This window comes from Sciurus carolinensis, chromosome 8 (assembly GCF_902686445.1).
Source record: "Sciurus carolinensis chromosome 8, mSciCar1.2, whole genome shotgun sequence".
NCBI lineage: Eukaryota > Metazoa > Chordata > Mammalia > Rodentia > Sciuridae > Sciurus > Sciurus carolinensis.
In genome coordinates this window covers 88,918,657-88,940,676 of record NC_062220.1, presented here as the reverse complement: position 1 = coordinate 88,940,676, position 22,020 = coordinate 88,918,657, and the positions used below count along the sequence as shown (strand labels likewise).

At 37.0% G+C, this 22,020-nt stretch overlaps 1 protein-coding gene across 1 annotated transcript in view; it reads right to left on the bottom strand.

The window, feature by feature from the left end:
• Positions 1–22,020, bottom strand: part of Plekha8 (pleckstrin homology domain containing A8) — a 61,004-nt gene that overhangs the window by 23,306 nt on the left and 15,678 nt on the right. The window contains 10 exon segments of the mRNA XM_047561300.1: positions 2,863–2,948; positions 3,331–3,362; positions 3,364–3,405; positions 3,408–3,469; positions 5,431–5,606; positions 7,093–7,133; positions 8,104–8,261; positions 11,070–11,195; positions 12,745–12,900; positions 14,732–14,848. Of these exon segments, the coding sequence (XP_047417256.1) occupies positions 2,863–2,948; positions 3,331–3,362; positions 3,364–3,405; positions 3,408–3,469; positions 5,431–5,606; positions 7,093–7,133; positions 8,104–8,261; positions 11,070–11,195; positions 12,745–12,900; positions 14,732–14,848 (996 nt within the window).

Here is a 22,020-nt window from a genome sequence, read left to right as displayed (position 1 = left end):
CATATGTGGTTTGAATACTATTTCTGTTAGATGAAATATTTTTAATAAATTTAACTCTGCTAAGTATAATTTACTAAATTTAACTATTTACCAAATATAAATTTTTACTACAAAGGAGTATAGTTAAAAAGTCAGAAAAGAATGGAGTTCCAAAAAAAGACAGGTAGCTAAAAAAACCCAAGGAGGAATAAAATAGTATACTAAAAGAACAAAAAAAAAAAGATTTGCTGGCAAAAAATTAGGAAAGTACACAAGGAACAAAGATCAGATAGGAAAACAAAATAAATAGCAAGATAATAGAAACAGCAATAGAATTAAAGAATCTAATAGGTAATTCATCCCAATAATAAATAACAAGAAAAATACACAATGATTACAATTAACTAAAGTATTTGATAAAATTAGCTCATTCATGATTATAAAAATAACTCTAAAGCATACAAAAATCTATTTACATGCTATCAATGAATAATCAGAAAATGAAATAAAACATTTTTATAACAGCATCAAAACATAAATTCTAACATTTATTCCTAATAAAGATAGAACTTTACAAAACAGTTTTAGAGAAAACAAAGATGACTTAAGTTAATGGAGATGTGAGTATGTGTGTGTGTGTGCGTATGGTAACATAAATTTAAAAGATTTTCCCCAACAACTTTAATTTTTGCTTCTAAATAATTTTATGAAATAAACTTCATAATCTTGACATTATATATATATATATATATGGCATGCCCAAGGACTAGAAGACTCAGTGTTGTTCAAGGTATCAATTTTCCCTTAAATGGTTTACAATATAATGTGATCCTAAATCAAAACCCAGAAGGGCTTTTTAATACAAGTTTAAAAGCTAAAATTTATATAGACATGTAAAGGACCTAGAATTGCCATAACAATCTTGAAAAGAAAATCCTCTGATTTTAAGCTTATGGTAATTAAGACACTGTAGAACTGGCATAACGAAATACAAAATAGATCACTGGAACAGAAAAAAAATCAAGAAAAAGATTTTTATAAGGCAAACTAGTTTTCAACAAAGATGCCAGAGCAATGTAAAAGGGAAATAATGGGTTTTTGATGAATGATTTTTGAACAGCCAGATTATCATGAGGAAACAAAAATGAAACTCAATTCCCTACCTCATACAAAAAGTAATTCCAAGATGGATTAGGGATACAAATGTAAAAATTAAAGAGTCCAGAAGAATACATAAGAGAATATCTTTATGACCTTTGGTTGTGGTAAGTAAGGTTTCTTAGGACACTGAAAAACATTAGCTACAAAGAACAGGTTGGACTCCGTCAAAAACTAAAAACTTCTGCTTTTCAAAGATATCATAAAAAAGAAAAAGGCAAGTCATAGCCTGAGGGAAAATATTCAAAAAGTATAGGTCTACAATGAAATTTTATTCAGAATATATAAGGCAACTCAATAAGAAAAGAAAAATAGCTAACTGTTTAAAATGGGTTGAAGATGCAAAAAGAAACTTCACAGAAGATACAGCAATTGCCAATAATTACATGAAAAAGTATTCAACATCATTAGCCATCAGGGAAATGCAAATTAAAGTCACAATGAGATAGTATTAAACACAAGAATGGCTAAAACCAAAAATACTGACATCACCCAAAGCTAGTAAAGATGTACAGAAACTAGAATGTTCATCCGCTGCTGTTGGAAGTGTACAATTGTGCCACTGTATAAACTGGCAGATTATAATAAAGTTAAACTTAGTAACCAGCAATTCTGGTCCAAGATATTTACTCAAGAGAAATTAAATGTATGCCCAGACACAAAAATGTTCAGAGCAACTTTACTTATAACGCAAACTACCCAAATGTCCATCAATAGAAGGAATTTTAAAAATTGTGTATTCATTTAAAGGAGTCCTACTTAGCAATGAAATGCAAAGAACAACTGATAAATCCAACAAAGATGAATCTCAAAAACTACACAAAAGCAGGGAAAGCCAGATGCAAAAAAGTACTTTTATATAAAGTTTAGAATAGGCAAAACTAACATGGCAATGGAAATCAATGAAACAATCACCTTGGGCTGAGTAGTGCACAGAGGACAAACTGGCACAAAGAATGTCCTGAAGTGATGAAAATGTTCTTTATTTTGATAGGGATGTGGCTTTTTCATAGATTAGGTGCACTTTGAAAACTGACTGAATCATAGCTTTTATGTTCTATGGAAGATACACCTCAATTTAAAAATGTACATAGTTAAGTGGGTTATACAGCAAATTTCAACACATTAGTGATCCCTGGTATTACCAATTTTATATTAAGCAAATTTGAGCTTAAGCAAATTTATATATGTAATATTTTTTTAATCTTCGAAAGAATGTTTTTACTGGTAAAATTTTTTTTTTCATAGTACCAATAAATTTAAAGGCCTGTTCCTCAACTACTTTCTCTTTTAGGTGTACTTTCCAAAAAGCAGAATTTTTTTATTACACTATTCTAAGTTCACTATTTGATCATAATTACAAATGAAATGAGAGTATGCAATAATGCTTAAGGCCATACATGTTTTATTTTACATACAGTCCAGGATATTTCTACTGAAAAATAACTGCGATTCTCATATTATAAAAAAATCCTTATTTAGTGCCATGTTTTTTGCATGTTAGGGTATTTTTTTGTTGATTTTGCTGTTTAAAGGGCCCCCAAATACAGTGCTGTTAGTGTACATAAGCGTAAGAAGACTGTTATGTGGCTTATGGACAAAATGTGTATTTCAGATACATTTCATTCAGGTATGACTTAATAGTACTGTTGGTTGTCAGTTCAATGTTAAGTAGAGACAAATTCTAGAAGCTAATGAATAAGGTAACTGCAACAATCTTCTTACCTAATACTGGAACCACAGCATAACATGATGCCAAGAATGCTTCTGTGGGAATCCCACTGTCTTCCAGAAGTTCAATGTCACTAAAGCTAAACAATTTGGTGATATGGAGATTGAAAATACAACATCAGTACTCTGCAGTTCAGAGACAGTTTTAGAAACAGCTGCTTTCTACAGGGCAAACCACATGGTCTGATTTCATGGAAATGCCACAGTGATTTTTTTTGTAATTATAAGTGGTCCATTAAAATAATTTTCCAAAGATACTCACCAAGCAAGCTAAAATTTGTTAAGATTAGACACAATCCAATTCCTTCTCATTCATTTTTAAGGTAAATAGTAAAGCAGATACCTAATATACCATACTCTGTTCTCTTAGAACACACATCACCCAAAAGGACCACTATGACTGATTTTACAGAAGAGAAACTGGTGTTCAGGTGTCAGAGATTTTAGAGAGGGAGGTAGTACCTGGTGTTCATGGTACTAAAGAAAGTTGGGATAAACTTCTTTGCCTTCTTCCCAGAGGGATTCTGGAGAGCAACTGAGGAATCTGATCCAGGTTGTGCTAAATCATTGTCATTTCCCAGGTTTTTCTCTCCATTTTCTTCATTATTTCACCTTGGAATGCAAAGTAGAGGATACCTATTACTACTCATTATACACTTATTATAAAAATACAAAGACATTGGTATAAAATTTCTGGTACATTGGAAAAATGTAGAGAAATAAAAATTAGTGAAATATTTATTACAAACAAAAAATTGGGCTTAAAGAATTGATTGGTATCCTGCTTGTTTTCAATGAACAGTGTTTTATGAACATTTCATTATTTAATATTCTTCAAAAACTTGATTTTTATGACCACGTAACTCTGCATCATGACCATGTGAAGGACATTTTGGTAGTCCTAAAATTTTACTATTATATATGTAGACAATCCTCAGATAATCCACATATTCTATTTGTGAATTTACCTACTTATAAAAACCACATGTAATTCCTAAATCAATATTTGTAGCACTTTTTCAGTCATTTGTGGTTATATGCAGAGTGGTGAAAAACTTGTCACCTAATATGCACATTCCAGGCTGAGATGAAACAAGGTGATGCTCTGCCTTATTTCAGTTCTCATACTATAAACAAATATCTTTATTTAGTGCCATGTTTTTTGCATGTTAGGGTATTTTTTGTTGATTCTGCTGTTTAAAGGGCCCCCCAAATACAACACAGTCTAGTGTTGTACATAAGCTGTGATGCAGTTTATGGACAAAAATATATGTTTAGATAAGCTTCATTCAGGCATGACTCATAGTGCTATTGGTTGTGAGTTCAATGTTAATAAATCAACAATACATATTTAAAAAGTGTCTTTAAACAGAAATACACATAAAACATGGTTATGTATTGATGGGTTGATATAAATGTGACTAGAGGCCTGCAGAAAGCTAACTCTGTATTTCTCTTATGAAAAATAGAACTATTTGCAAACTCAGTATTTGCCTTACTTTATAAAACAAATAATAAGAATTGACTGCAATGTCATAATGAACATTATGCATCTTTGCCCTTAAATCTGATAATTTCTTAAAGACAAATTCCTAGAAGTAAAATTATTGGGTACAAAATATGACAATGTTCTGATAAAATTTTTTTCTCTTTATCATTTACTTAAGAGATAAGACTTCAATGTTGTATGCATTACTTTTCTTAAATTAACAACTAAGATTTTTTAGGATTGGGGCTGGGGGTGTAGCTCAGTGGTAGAGCACTTGCCTAACACATGTGAAGCACTGAAATCCTTAGCACATGTGAAATCCTTAGCACCATACAAAATAAATAATAATAAAATAAAGGTATTGTGTCCATCTACAACAACAAAAAATTTTTTTTAAAAAAGACATTCTAGGATTAACATCTTTTTCTTTTCTCCCAACAACCTGAAAAAAAATTGGTCTCTTATTTCAGGACAGATTTGGGAAGAAATGTTTTTTAAATTGTATTTTTGAATTATTAATAAGCACTTAAAACAGTTAAAACCTTTAATATGGTTTATCTCTGCTCTGAAGAGTGAGTTTTTAGTGATTAATGCCAATGAAATTAGCTAATTTAAAAGCAAGGACAGTGCCTTAAATTGGGCCTTAAGAAGAAAGAAAGACTGGTGCTTGGTGAATTCTGACACCCTCAGACCCACCAGAAACCAGGAGAATGAAAACCTGAACTTCCCTAATTTCATACACTTTTAAGCCTGACATTATAGTCTAAGTTCAAAAGACTTTCAGACATACCATGAAGGGTCAATGAAATACTCATACCATCTAAAACTGCTCACTGAAGCCAATGAACATCCCAGCTAAGAACACTAGGCAGGAAACTTCCTCTTTGTTTTCTCATCAACACTGCTCAGATGGGATGGCAGAATGTTGTTCAGTCAAGTGACCTGTCTTACTGAGCGAACATGCTCTTTAAGAAATACCCAGCACACCGCCTTGAGGCTAATCCCTATCAAGTGCCACATCATGGCTATAAATCAAAACCCCAAATCTTCTATTGTTCAGTGTTTGTTTCAAATTTTATTTTTGTTTTTACCTGTTATATTATCCTCTGTATTTTCTTCACTTGATATGCTGCAGTCTATCTCTGAAGATTTTGAATATAAGGAGCTCTTATTTTTCTTTAGGATATCTTCATCACCATTTATTTCCATATTTAAAGATCCATTTTCACAAGTGTTCAGTTCCATTTGCCTAAAATTTTTTATAAAGAAAAAAAACCAAAAGTCCAGTGATTTGTCATAGGTTGCCCAGGCCATAGGTTAATTCTGAGGGATGGGGGAAGGGTTCACAATCACCAAATCCTTTCAACATTGATTAAAAGAACTGTTAAACAAAGTCAAACCTCTTAGCCTCCCACAGACATCAAGGCAAGTATCTGTGGTAGAAATCAAAGAGTCACTAATGGTTCTTCCTGTACCCTGAAGTGAACCAATCTTTCTGTCCCTACCAGCATCAGGAAATAGTCATTGACAGCTCTCTGGTTTCCAATCAGCTTTCTCCAGGTGCCACATTTAACACTTTTCGACCTTCTTCAACTCCCTGCTGGGAGGCTTTTTCTCAACACCTCTAACCACTTCCAAATGTTTGCTTAGCGGTTATTGTCTAGAAGCCACATGCTGGGGTCAGCAGAGAGTATTCCTTAACCTACATCTCAAGGAGGACCCAAACACATCTTGAGGGATCTGTCACATTTTAGGGTAACAGAATAAGTTATTCAACATTCAAATGAAATAATTATTTCTCTCTGTTAATATCTTATTATAGGGAATTATACTTAACCAAATTAGAAATCAGAACAAAAATATAAAAATAACGGGAAAGGATTCAAGCTACGGTAACTCTAGGAAAGCATTTGTTATTTTCTAAAAACCACTATTTCAATCTAGCAATTAAAAATATGGGGGTATGCAGAGGCAATATCTAAAAAATAAAATTAAAAAAAATCTACAGAGAGCTTTCTAGTAGAAAAATTTAGAAAACTAGAGAACAACCAAATTGGGAATAATTCTTATAAGAAGTAAAAAACAGTATATAAAGATGTACTATTAAGTAATAATTTGAAAGGACAAATATCTGGATTGTATCAATACATGGGAATGCCTATACAACATAAATAAAGACCCAGTGACTATGTAAATGTGTACCTTTTTTTGTGGTGCTGAGGATGAACCCAAGGCCTCACACATGCCAGACAAGTTAAGTGCTTTACTGCTAAGCTACATCTCCAGCCCAGAGTGTACTTTTTTTTTTTAAGTTTTTTTTTAATTGAAAGAGCATTTGGAAGAATAGAAATAGTTTAGATTTTGATATTAAGTGAAGTTTTCAACCTATAAAAATCACTTAAGGTTTTTTATTTCTAAACGAAACAGAATAACATGTTTCTGGATAAAAGCAAATATTAAGTCAATATTTAATTCCTCTTAAAAAGAAGATCTAACCTTCATTAACTCCAGAAAGATTAAAAAGTTACTGAATATGATCTATATCCTAGAGCAAATACCAACACTTTCCCATTAGTGCTAAATGTCTGCATTGCTTCAGGCTCACCCAAAAGAAGAAAGTCTGGTACATCTCAAATCACAAGAAAAACCAACATAAGATCAAAAAATCATTCCCTTTTTTTAAACAAAGAATAACAATAACTATTTTTTTTGAAAGAACAAAAAATGTTACATACCTTTCCAATGAATTGTGAATTGGTACAACTGGATGTTTCATCTTTAAAAGAAGCAAAGAAATAAAGTTTATTTCCAATGGAGTATCATTTAGAATTCTATCACACACAAAAGTGCTAAATATGACCATAACATAATATCACCCCACCTATCAATAGTCATTTTAGGTCTTCCTAAAATGGAGTTGATACCAACTAGCCCATCTTATTAAATGAAACACAGGTACCCGAATTTTTAAGGAAAAGAAAGGTGGCCTTTTTCAAAGTCCTAATTATCAGAGCCAAAGTCCTGGTGAGTGGGTTTCTTTGAAATTTCAGCTATGCTAATTAAATGTTAATACACAGCAAACTATGGCAAAGTATTGTTACAACATATGAAGTAGGAAGGTAAACAAACACCAGGCAATCCCTTCCCTTAAGGTAGCTTCAACAGAGAACAGAGCTAAAATAGGGAGATATGAGAAGGAGGAACCCTTAAGACAACCTAGGAATTTTGGGAAGATGAATAGGAGCTGTCCTGGGAAAGAGTGAGATGGGCATTCTCAGAAATGTGAAACAACATAAAGGTGTGGGGATGATGACAGGCAATACACTCATGCCAGGAAATGTTAGGAAAAGAGGTTGATGATGTGAGAAGGGGCTAAAAAGTTTTGTCTTTAACCTAAAGGCAATGAAGGAATCACTGAAAAGTTTAGGTAAAACAGGCCAATTTATACTACATTAATAGAAATATTGTCAGCTGACTGGAAGAGTCAGGTTGAAGGTAGTAAGAAGGCCACCACAATTCTAGCAAGACTCATTTACAGGGGGGTTGGAGAGAAAGGGCTAAATTAGAGATACCTGTGCACATGTGGTCAAACTGCCAAAAATAACTTACTAGATATGGGGGACTGAGGACATACAAAAATTAGAAATAAAATAGTCCTCTAAAAAGTCTTCATCAGTCACCAAAGGATATTACTTTTCAATTTTTCGTTATACGCTGATGCAGCCAAACTGAACTAGACTTTTTACCTTGCTGGACTTGAGCATGGCCAGTTGCGGTGATCCTGGGGGAGTACGATAAAGCAGCTCAGAGGTGAAGGCTGCATTTGCAATCTGCATGCATTCTTCCAAGGTCTTCAGAAAAGTATTGCAGGTCGATTTCAGCAGAGTTCCCACATCAATTCCCTCCTACAAAATGACCAAAGTGGAAGACTCTTTTTTTTTTTAATTAATTAATTTGTTTTTTACAGACTGCATTTTGATTCATCACACAAGTGGGGTACAATTTTTCGTTCTATGGTTGAACATGATGTAGATTCACATCATCCGTGTAATCATACATGTATATAGGAGAATGATGTATGTCTCATTCCACCATCTTTCATACCCTTGCCCCTTTCCCCCTCTTCTTTCTCTCTACATAATCAATTCCTCCATTCTTCTCTTACCCCCCACCCCCATTATGTATCATCATCCACTTATCAGAGAAAACATTTAGCCTTTGGTTTTTGGAATTGGCTTATTTCACTTAGTATGATATTCTCCAATTCCATCCATTTACCTGTAAATGCCATAATTTTATTCTTTATGGCTGAATAATACTCCATTGTGTATATATACCACGGTTTCTTTATCCATTCATCTGTTGAAGGGAATCTAGGTTGGTTCCACAATCTAGCCATTGTGAATTGAGCTGCTATAAACATTGACGTGACTGTGTTACTGTAGTATGCTGATTTTAAGTCCTTTGGATATAAACTGAGGAGTGGGATAACTGGGCCAAAAGGTGGGTCCATTCCAAGTTTTCTGAGGACTCTCCATACTGCTTTCCAGAGTAGCTGCACCAATTTGCAACTCCACCAGCAATGTGCAAGTGTGCCTCTTTCCCCACATCCACGCCAACACCTATTATTGCTTGTGTTCTTAATAATAACCATTCTAATTGGAATAAAATGAAATCTTAGAGTTGTTTTAATTTGCATTTCTCTAATTACTAGAGATGTTTTGTCTTGCCAAAAAAGACAAAGTCCAACTGTGTTATGCCTTTACAGATTTTTATCCACAAAATAATAATAATGTACCCACTTATTTTGCTGAACAAAAATGTGTGTCAATTATTTAAAAATAATTCTGAGCTAGCCCAATTTATCTATTTACCATACACAGACCTCATGTTCTATTTTACCCTTCACACTCAACCACTGCTCCATATAAAGGCAAGAACTTCTTTCTGCTCAATAACATTATAAGAGCACTGTGCCAAGTGCTGGGCACAGAAGTACTGTGGAGCTTCCAGTAAAACAGATCATCTGCTTTCAGTATGGAAGAATCCACAAGGTTTCAACAATTAGAATTCCTTTAAAAACCTAATTGATTTTTTTCCCGTGAGTTAGTTTATTTCTTCAGTGTAAAGTTTATTTATTCAGGGCATTTTTCTTCTGGATATTGGTATTAGTAAGTTGTTCTGGAAAATGAGGCCACACACTATCTGGAGAATCAGGAGACATCTTAGTGGTCTATTTTTCTCGCCTTTGTATGTCTAATAAGCTCCCAGGTGATGATGTTGGTTGTGGACAATACTGTTCATAAACAAGTTCCCACAGCACTTCCATAAGCACTTTCTTTCTTGAAATTAAAGACTGCTACATTCATATTTTCCCTTCTCTAAAACCAAGGCTTCTCAACTCAGCACCAATGATATTTTGGGCTGGCTAATTTGGGGGGCCTGTGTGTACAAGGGCAGGGCACAACCCTTCTGCCCATTTAAAGATGTTAAGCAGCATCCTGGCTTCTACCCACTAGATGCCAGTGGTACTCTTTCAATCATGTTCTAGATATTACCAAATGTTTCCTGGTGGGCACAGCTGCTCTGAGTTGACAATCACTGCTCTAAACTACAAACTTTGTAGGAACAGGACTAAAATGGTTTTTGGTCCTCCCTTCCCACCCCCTGCCAGCAAAGCATCTATACATAACAGGCAGCTGATGAATAAATGAGAGAGCCCAAAAGGAAGTGAATGAAAGTAAGTTAAATAGCCTTTTTTTTTAGAAAGACCTCAAAGATGTATTACTAGTAGCATGGTGTTCTATTACCTAAAAAAATGAATTAAAACCACTAAATAATCTGCAGATTCTTCACGTTGTAGATATCAGTTGTCAGATTATAACTTGAAAGCAAAGCAGAGATGCTCTCTGGTTTATGTAGGCCATTTAATAGCTTAACACAAGAGAGATCACTTATGTTTCAAGGTAAGTGAATGACAATTTTATTAATCAATGTTAAAAAATGCAGTTCTTGCTAATGATAGAGAGGAACCAAACTGTGTCTCCATCTCTGAAAGTACTGGTCTATTCCAAAAGACAATATTTACTGTTGATATGTAAAATCCTGTCACTCCCATCAAAGAAGACAGACACACTGCTGACAGACACTATGCTGACATCTTAGTAGACACAACTACAATATGGTTCTGCAAGACGGTAAGATTCCATTTTTACAAAGGATGTAAAGTGGGGCAAGGCATGGTGGCATACGCTGATAATCCTAGCCACATGGGAAGTTGAGGCAGGAGAACTGCCAAGTTCAAGGCCAGTCTGGGCAACTTAGCAAGACCCTGTCTCAAAATAATAAAAAGGGCTGAGGGTGTGGTTCAGTGGTAGAGCACCCCTGAGTGCAATACCCAGTACCAAACAAAACAAAACAACAACAACAAAGTCATGTAAACTGGGGAGAAACATACTTTAGTATGTCAGTACTAAAGGTAAAAGTTCCAAATGTTATCAATTAATTATCCTGAAGAAATTCCAGTAAGAAAAACTATATGATCCCATATGCTATAATGCATACATTTCTGTGTTGAGTTGTGGTACTTTTTCTCCTAAAATAGTAAATAACAAGGTAGTCAGGGATTACATGAAAATAAGCATCACCTGTAAGCAATCTGGTGCTATTTTTCATGTATACTATCAATAATATTACTAAGATAATATTTTACCCTCAGAATTAGAAACACCAGTTGTGGTCACTTCTTTTGTTTTATCTACTTGCTGAACAAGGAGGTCACAGTAGAGTCTTAGTTCCGACATTTTGGTTTTCAAGTTTTCAGTATTCTCAGCAAATTCTAAATAATGAAATGATGGTAATGTAGTTACCAGAATGAATAACCAATTTCCTAGTTAGTATTCTGTATAGAAGTGGAATATATAACCTGTGCCCTAAATCAGAGGTTTAAGTATGAATTACAGATCTGATAGGTAAAGATTTAGAAGCAAGAAAATCAGAGAAAGGACATATCCAGTTTTTTAGTAATATGCATTATTTTTCAGACACATTAACAATCACTAGTACAAAAAGAGGGGACAACGTTTTGTCTGACCCACTCCTATCACTACTGGGAGCATAGTTAGGGTTCAGAGTTTTAGTCTCAGTTCTGTAAAACAGTGTTCTCCCTCTGCTTAAGATGGGGTCAGAGCAATCTACCTGCTATTGCACTGCTCTGCTATTAACTGGGAAACAAAGATCTGTAATGTCCAATTACCACCAAGAACACTGCTTATTATTCTGTCTGAGGACTGGTTCACCATGCTACCTGTCAACACTAATTGTACTCAGCCATTATCAGCAAGGCCATATCTAGCCACCCTGGCACTGAGGGTTCAGATAAAATTACTACCACCTCTCTTCCCTCTCCATGAAAATGTTGCACATTACCACCTGCTCTGAGTCAAAGCTGACAGCCTCTAGAATTTAGCATTAAAATAACCAATAAAGGGGCTGGGACGGTAGCTCAGTGGTAGAGCGACTGCCTCACACATGCAAGGCACTGGGTTCGGTCCTCAGCACCACATAAAAATAAATAAAATATGTTGTGTCCACCTACAACTAAAAAATAAAAAATAAAAAAATAAATAAAGAGATAATTTTACGAGGTCTACATGAAGAATGAGACATATCTGCTACAACTGTCATCAGAAACACTGCCTGATATACTTCTTTCCATCCTCTTCTCCCAGTCACTCTCTTCAATTGTACATACACAGCTACAAGGCTGGAACAATAGCACCCAGGACTTAGGCAGTAAGCCCTGATACTCCTGCCCCTGTAGAAAAAGAAAGTTGCACCACAGTTCTCAGGAGGTCTAATCATGTCAAGTTAATGAGCATCAGTAACAGCAATCTCACGATTAAGTATCCATCCCACCTTAGGCAGAGGTAAGAGACAGCAGGGTATAACTAGTAGAAAACACCCTGAACCAACCAAAGTATCTCTGGCTCAGTAATTCTTCCCCAAGGTCAACTTTGTATCTGGTAGGACCCTACACCATTTCATATCACTAATCCTCACATATTAAGGTAGATATGACCTCTTTTTAAACAATAAGATAATTGAGGCTCAGAAAGGCTAAGTGATCATGCCAAGTTACACAGTCAATAAACTATGAAGACATCATTTGAATGTAGTTGTGTCTAACTTGAAAGCCTGCACTCTTTCCACATGCCAAGAAAAAAGCGTTAGGTATGGACCCTGATTTAAGCTCTACTGAGAAACACAGCATTTAAGTGACACAAAATGTTGCCTAGGTGATCAGGGCAAGATAACAAATAACAGGAACCCAGAGATGCCAGTAGGTGATTCTAAGGTTCCCAGATTAAAGTTCAATCCATACTTGCCTTTCTCCTTCTGGGTCCTGCTGTCTGTCAGGCAAGCCTTGGCTGATCCCAGGGCCACCAGCCACCGCTGTCTCTCAGCTACACTTCTGGCCTTCAAGTAGAAATACTGTTCCCCAGGGATTATCAGGTCCATGCGCGTATTATCTACAGAATGAACTGGGAGCAAGGCAGAAGGAAGTCAGAGACCAGTCTAGGTAGTCAGAGACCAGTCTAGGTAGCCTCCACCCTATCTTTTTTTTTTTTTTTTTTTTTGAGTCATGTATTTTAACTTTTGGGTTAAATTGATCATTTATCAGAATTGAGAGGGAATCTTTCTTTTTACTTGTATGTGTGTAAAGTATATTACTTTAGGGCCCAAAAGACTTGCATGCTATAGTTTAGATGTGATTTGTCTCCAAAAGGTACATTTGTTGGAACCTGGGTCCCCAGTATGGTGATATTAAGAGACAGTAGAACCAGTGAAAAGTAGAACTTAATTGAAGTCACTGGGAGAACTATCCTCTCAGAAGGCATTAATATAGTTCTCATGATACCCTGGTCAGTAATTGCAAGATGGTTGTTACAAGAGAACAAAACCTGTCCATTCCCAGTCTCTCTGGCTTCCCATTTCACCATATGATCTCTTCCTCTTGTACAAGATCCTACCATGATGTGATGCAGTTAAGGGGGCCCTTGCCAATACCAGCATGACACTCTGGACTTCCAGCCCCCAAAACTGTTAGCTAAATAAATCTCTTTTCTTATATATTCCTAGTCTCAGGCATTTTGTTAAAGTCACATAAAACAAATTTAAAAACATGCCAGGCAAGAGGGCATGCCTGTAATCCCAGTGGCTAGGGAGGCTGAGGCAGGAGGATTTCAATTTCAAAGCCAGATTCAGCAAAAGCGAGGCACTAAGCAACTCAGTGAGATCCTGCCTCTAAATAAAATACAAAATAGGACTGGGGATGTGGCTCAATGGTTGAGTGCCCTGAATTCAATCCCCAGTAACCTCCCCTGCCACAAAACAAACAAACAAACAAAAAAAAAAAACCATGCCAATGAGCAAGGGTATGTTCTTTATATTCCTGGTTTTATTGGGAAGAAATCAAGAACACAATAATTTTTTTGTCTTCTACTTCTCTTGACAAGTCAGACCAAAAGTGTAAGAATTCCCCCACAGGCAGATTATGGTGGCATTTCATATAACTTCAGCTACTTGGGAGGCTGAGGTAGGAGGATATCAATTTCAAAGCCAGTCTGGGCAACTTAGTGAAGTCCTGTCTCAAAATAAAAAATAAAAAAGGCTGGGGATGTAGCTCTATGACAGAGCACCCCGGGTTCAATTCTCAATACTACACATCACATACACACATACGCACGCACACATGCATGCACACATGCACACACGCACACGTACACGCACACACACACACACACACACACACACAAATTCTCTCAGAACCTTTTAGAAGAAGAAATACAAACCACATTTTAACCACATTCTCCATCCTTCCTTCCCAATTCTCATCTGTTTTTCTTTTTAGTCAGATATGATCATCAGTTTTCAAGATTCCAAAACCAAGACATAAAGATGTATGCCAGTCTGTTAGACTTTTGCTTATTTTGAGTGCTAAGCACAGACCAGGCATGGGTATGCATGCATGCATATGTGTGTGTGTATTCATCTTGTTAAACACAGAAGTGTTTGATGCTGCAGTAAAAAGACTTAAATAAGTTCTGCAAATAGCCACTGGCCTGAAGTGGGCAGGTGACTAAAGAATGAGCGCTAGCTGATACCTTTGTTCTCATTTATTGTGACCACCTCTTAACCAATCTCCTTGCAAGAGTTGACTGCAATTTTAAGTTGTATTTGCAAGCCTTTCCTTTGGGACATAACACTACATAGCTGGTCTCTATTGCAGGAGCACAGAGAAAAGCAGGTAGAAGTTAGTGCTTTATTTTTTTCTGGGAGACAGAAAAAACTAGCAAGCTGCTTATTTCTCACCTTGAATTTCACAGACTGCCATTTGGATGCTCCCTTTGCAACCTTTCCAGGCATCTTCAGGAGAATCATAATAGGATAATATTCCCCCACAGAGAAGGAACCATCGAGGCTGCCAACCTGAAAGCAGAAACAAGAGCACCACAGTAATTAATGCCTGCATGTGAAGTACCTACCTTGACACAGAAAGTAGGGCCTAACATAAAATACCAGGTCTCAGTGGAAAAGAGCCTTTTATTGCAATGGGAATTCTAAGAGATGTAGATTTAAAAGACCTGTATGTTCGCTTTATTTTTGTAAAATTAAAAACAGAGGACCCCCCCCACCCATTCAAGGCATATTTTTAGACACATGAGGCACAGAAGTCTGGAAAGATCAGTAAAAGGTATAGTGATGATTTTCTCAGTAACAGGATTCACAGGTGAGTTTTATTCTCTTTGTTTTCCTCATATAATACAAGTAATGTGACCTTTTTTCCCCCCAGTGCTGGGGATTGAAAGCAAGGACTTGTGCATGCTAGGCAAGTGCTCTACCAATAGAGGAACACCACTAACCCCTTAGTATATGACTTTTAACTTTTCTAAAGCAAATATTATTGTGCCCTGAACATCATTGTTATCACCTCTCTTTTGATTAAGAGAAAACATCCACAACTTAAAAATGAGACAACAAAGATAAGAACGCCTCTCAACAAAGATCATACAGTATGTGGACCTGTAAGCCTGCCTTGAGTCTTAACAACCCTTTGCAAAAAGTAACTTCATTGAACTTAACTATTTAGTATTTGATCCATCAAAACAGACCGATCTTAAATTATTCAAGGTTAACGCCAATCATGTCAATTTTACAGAATTTAGGGACAAAGCACATACAGTAAAAACAAACAACTTATCTAATCCTCTTTCACACGTTATATCCAAACAAATAAAATTTGTATATTCTGAAATGGTTCTTCATAAAATGTCATTTCTAACTATCTCTGCATAAGCCTTTTAGGTCTTTGTTCAGGCATAGATTTTTTTTTCCTCTCTCTGAAATGCCATAATAGCCCTTTAGGGATATACTTCTCTCATGGGATTGTACTGTGGCTCATGCAGCCAGAGAGAAAGTCAGTGAGGCTATAAGCAGAGCCCCAGGTCCTGTGCAGGTACAGACATCTGATGGACCCTTGGGAACAGCATCACACAACAGTGGGTAAGATACCAGCTGAGGTCCAATTGAAATCTGTTTATTATAATTATATACAGGGGATTACTGTATGTTCTGGAGCATCCCTGGGCTAAGATTATGATTTGGGGAACCTACAATTGTGATCAGAAGGCGGATTGGTCAATACTAAAGTGAGTCAGATGGGCAGGCAAGATGTTCCATTCACCACTTCCTTCATCAGAGTCTGCTTTTCTAGGAACCAGAATACTGAGGCCTGCCAGGTACCATGTCTCTCACTTCCTTAAACAAAACTGAATAACACTAATTTTCAACATCTACTCTCCCATAATATTTGGACTGAAATATCCTACCCCATAACCCTTTCTCACAAAAGAAAAGTAATCTTTTCTAAAGCTTATGGCCCTCTTGTCACATTTTATATTGAGGACTTCCTTCTTAGGGAATCTAGATCCTTTATTGGATGTCAAAAGCCCTACGGCCTTAAAATTTCCATACTGATCTAAGTCAGTCCTTATCTTGCAAACCTTTTGGGATGAACCTGTAAATTTTTACTTCAGAAAATGCTGCTTCTTCAACATGGCTTCAAATTCAACAGAAACTCAATCTCGAAGGCCACCATTTTTGGCACAAACATTGCAACCTAGAAAACCCAATCCATCATCAGATTATGTTCTTATGCAGAGTCAGTTGCCCTGGAATCTGATATTATTGATGTTTCAGCCTTGTGCAAGAGAGTCTGATTATTTATACATTATAAGGTATAAATACACTATAAGGTATAAGTACTCTGCACTCACTGGAAAAAAAAAAAAAAACTGATTTCTGAGAACCTGGTAAGTGGAAGAGATCTTCAAAAACCCTTCGTCCAACCAGTTCATTCATAGATAAAGAAATCTAACCCAGCACACCCAGTATTTTATATTGCAGTGCTAGGAAGAAAACTGTCTACTCTGCCCCTTCTGGCACAAAAGCTCCTATACCTTGGCTCCTCATTTCCAGAAAACTACCCTGGAATAGAACCAAAGCATCTTTATAGTATCTTTTCCCTCACAGTTCAACTTCCATGACTTTGGCTGGTGTGAATGCTCTCCAAATCCACCACACCTTTTGTGTAGAAGACATTCAGAGCATCCTCAATTACTGTTTTGTTTTGTTTTGAGTTCTGGGGATTGAACCCACACCCACTTGCATGCTAGGCAAGTACTTTACCAGTGAACTATACTTTCAGTCCCTCAATTACTGTATTTTATCAAATTTTATTTGTATTAGCATTTTCCAGAGAAAAAGAACCAAAAAGATGTACATGCAAATACATATAAACAGATTTATTATGAAACACTGGCTCATATACAACTTTAGGTTAAGCCCCAAAATCTAAGTCAGCAAGCTACAGACCCAAAAGAGCCAATATTTTAGTTTACAACGAAGTCTAAGGTCCCAGTTCTAGGCAGTTGGGCACGAGTTTCCTTTTATTATTTGTTCTAATCTGCAACTGACTAGTTGAGGCCCATCAACACTTGAAGGGCAATCTATTTTACTTGGTCTATTAAATCAAACGTTCATCTCATCCAGAAACACAGATCCATTCAGCATAATGTTTATCAAATGTATGGGCACCTGTGGTCCAGTCAAACAGACATATAAAATTAACAATCACATCACCAATTTTAAGACATACCATTATTTTATGTAATAAGAAAGAAAAAAGCCCTGCCAATTAAACAACGATATGGTACTGATCACAAGATGCAATTTCAATTGTTGACAGGTAGGGAGAAAGTGTCTTAAAAATGAAAAAATGTATTAAACTCAGAAAACTGAAAAATGCTAAATGGCCTTATTTCCCCGACAAAACACAGCCACAGGAAGTTTTTAAAGTAGTTAGTAAACTATAATAGTAACTGAAACAATACCTTCCTTATAACAGGTTCTATATTTATCTAGATGAAGTTATAATCGTACAAGGGGAAGTTCAATACATCACTATTTTATTCTATAGGTTGGAACTATAGAAACTGTGATCAAGAAAACACTTTTCATTTTTTCAAGATGGCGGACTAGAGGGTGGCTGCATTTCATGTTGCTTCAGGACACAGGATTCAAAAGAGGAGATAGTGAGAGACTTGGGACCAACTCAAAGCCGCCGGGTGAGTCTCTCCCGTTGGGGAGGCGTCCCGAATGGGGCGGTAGCCTCGGAACGCAGGGAACTCTGTGAAGTAGAGTTGCTCAGCAAGGAGGCGGCTCAGCACAACGCTTGGAGCAACTGCTTCTGAACACCGGGGGGTTGCCCGGAGGAAGAGGAGGAGCGCAGCAGGTCACTTGGACTAGGAGTGACTGCATCAGAGCTCCGGGTGGCTGCTCAGAGGAAGAGGCAAGTGGTGAGTTGTTTGGACTCAAAGCAACCACTCCTGAACACCAGTGGTCTGCCCGGAGGAGGAGCGCGGTGGGTCGCTTGGTTTCGGAGCGACCGCTCCTGAACACCCGGGGGGCTACCCCGAGGAGGAGGAGGAACAGGGCGGGTCACTTGGACTCGGAATGACTGCCTAGGGCTAGGGGTGGTTGGCAGGAGGAGGAGACGTGAAGTGAGTTGCTTGGACTCCCAGTGACCACGCTGGAACACCGGGCAGCTGTCCAGAGGAAGAGGCGTATGGCAGGTCGCTGGGACTCGGAGTGACTGTATGGGGCTCCAGGTGGCTGCTCAGAGGAGGGGCCGCATAGCCAGGTGATTAGGTGCAGAGCAGGTCCCAGGACCTAGGCGGCTTCTTGGTGGAAGAGCCAAACAGAGACACGCTTAGGGCGGAGTGAAGTTTCCAGGACTGTGGGAAGATTCTCTGAGGAGAGGCAGCCTAAGGAGACGCGTCTGCGAAGGGTGAGGCTCCCAGGCCCAGGAGGTAGGTCCGGGCCCCTGGGAACTTTGCAGAGGAAGACAGCCCAGCCGAGGCGGTAGTTATAGATTGAGGGGAACCTCTAGGAGGGGAACTGACCAGTGAGACCTCCCTACCGGGTAAGTCTTCCCCGCCGGGTGAGGTTTTCCCACAAGGACGGTAAAACCAGAGACACAGGCACAAACAGGCCTTGCCTCAGCCAGCAGCCTAGTTCCCCTTTGGATGACCATTGGTCAACAAGTGGAGGCACCTCTGCCCACTATCAGGGAATATACCCCACCTGAAGGTCACCACCCCTAGAGAGGCAGCTTCCTTGTGGAGCACCGCATTATCAACTTCCTCCAAGACTTCAGGTTACTGAAGGATAAGAGGGGATATACTAGCAATATTCAGGGACATTATAAGTCAATAGAGGAAATCTGCAATATCTTAATGACCCACTGATTCCTGAACAATATGAGAAAACAAGGGAAGAAAATGCCCCAAACAAATATAAATGTTACATCAATAAAATCCAACGACAGCATGGCAGAAGAAATGACAGAAAGGGAGTTCAGAATGTACATAATTAACATAAGGGAAGCAAATGATGAGATGAAAGAGCAAATGCAGGCACTGAATGATGAGATGAAAGAGCAAATGCAAGCATTGAATGATCCCACCAATCAACAGTTAAAAGAGCAAATTCAGGAAGCAAAAGATCATTTCAATAAAGAGTTAGAGATATTGAAAAAAAAACCAAACAGAAATCCTTGAAATGAAGGAAACAATAAACCAAATTAAGAACTCCATAGAAAGCATAACCAATAGGATAGAACACCTGGAAGACAGAACCTCAGATACTGAAGACAAAATATTTAACCTTGAAAATAAAGTTGAACAAACAGAGAAGATAGTAAGAAATCATGAACAGAATCTCCAAGAACTATGGGATATCACGAAAAGGCCAAATTTAAGAATTATTGGGATTGAGGAAGGCTTAGAGAAACAAACCAAAGGAATGAACAATCTATTCAATGAAATAGTATCAGAAAATTTCCCAAATCTGAAGAATGAAATGGAAAATCAAGTTCAAGAGGCTTATAGGACTCCAAATACACAAAATTACAACAAACCCACACCAAGGCACATTATAACGAAAATACCTAACATACAAAATAAAGACAGAATTTTAAAGGCTGTGAGAGAAAAGAACCAAATTACATTCAGGGGGAAACCTATACGGACATCAGCAGATTTTTCAATCCAGATCCTAAAAGCTAGAAGGGCCTGGAACAACATTTTTCAAGCTCTGAAAGAAAATGGATGCCAACCAAGAATCTTATACCCAGCAAAACTTACCTTCATATTTGACGATGAAATAAAATCATTCCATGATAAACAAAAGCTAAAGAATTTACAAAAAGAAAGCCAGCATTACAGAACATTCTCAGCAAAATATTCCATAAGGAAGAGATAAAAAACAAAGAAGCAAATCAGCAAAGGGAGGAATTATCCTAAAGGAACTGTCAAATAAAGGAGGAACCAAGTTGTATCAAAAAAATAAATAAATAAATAAAATTTTAAAAAATGAACCAAATGACTGGGAATACAAATCATACCTCAATAATAACCCTGAATGTTAATGGCCTGAATTCATCAATCAAAAGACATAGACTGGCAGATTGGATTAAAAAGAAAGATCCAACAATATGTTGCCTGCAAGAGACTCACCTCATAGAAAGAAATACCCATAGACTAAAGGTGAAAGGATGGGGGAAAACATACCATGCACATGGATTCAGCAAAAAAATTGGAGTATCCATCCTCATTTCAGATAATGTGGACTTCAAGCCAAAGTTAGTCAGAAGGGATAAAGAAGGACATTTCATACTGCTTAAGGGAAGCATAAATCAGCAAGATATAACAATCATAAACATCTATGCCCCAAACAGTGGCTCATCCATGTATGTCAAACAAATCCTTCTCAATTTTAGAAACCAAATAGACCATAACACAATAATACTAGGTGATTTTAACACACCTCTCTCACCACTGGACAGATCTTCCAAACAAAAATTGAACAAAGAAACCATAGATCTCAATAACACAATCAATAATTTAGACTTAACAGACATTTATAGAATATACCATCCAAACGAGCGAATACATTTTCTTCTCAGCAGCACATGGATCCTTCTCTAAATAGACCATATATTATGCCACAAAGCTAATGTTAGCAAATAGAAGAAGATAGAGATACTACCTTGTATTCTATCAGATCATAATGGATTAGAAATAAATGAAAGAGTAAAAAGCAGAAACTACTCCAACACCTGGAGATTAAACAATATGCTATTATATGATGAATGGATAACAGAAGATATTAGGAAGGAAATTAAAAAATTCTTAGAGGTAAATGAGAACAAAGAAACATCAAAATCCCTGGGACACTATGAAAGCAGTACTTTTTTTTTTTTGTTTTTGTTTATTTATTTTAACGTTTACATAGGGTAATGATGTTTATTTTTTTCCCTTCCCCCCCACCCCTCCCACCCCTCTTTTCCCTCTATACAGTCTTTCTTTCCTTCATTCTTACTGCTCTCCTTAGCCTAACTCTAAACCTAACCCTAAACCTAATGCTAACCCCTCCCAACCCCCATTATATGTCCTCATCCACTTATCAGTGAGATCATTCGTCCTTTAGTTTTTTGAGATTGGCTTATCTCACTTAGCATGATATTCTCCAATTTCGTCCATTTGCCTACAAATGCCATAATTTTATCATTCTTCATTGCGGAGTAATATTCCATTGTATAAATATGCCACAGTTTCTTTATCCATTCATCAACTGAAGGGCATCTAGGTTGGTTCCACAATCTGGCTATGGTGAATTGAGCAGCAATGAACATTGATGTGGCTGTATCTCTGTAGTATGCTGATTTTAAGTCCTTTGGGTATAGGCCAAGGAGTGGGATAGCTGGGTCAAATGGTGTTTCCATTCCAAGCTTTCTGAGGAATCTCCACACTGGAAAGCAGTACTTAGAGGAAAATTTATTTCATGGAGCGCATTTAATAAAAGAAGTAAAACTCAACAAATAAACGACCTAACACTACAGCTCAAAGCCCTAGAAAAAGAAGAACAGATCAACACCAAAAGTAGTAGAAGACAGGAAATAGTTAAACTCAGCGCTGAAATCAAAGAAATTGAAACAAAAGAAACAATACAAAAAATTGACAAAATAAATAGTTGGTTCT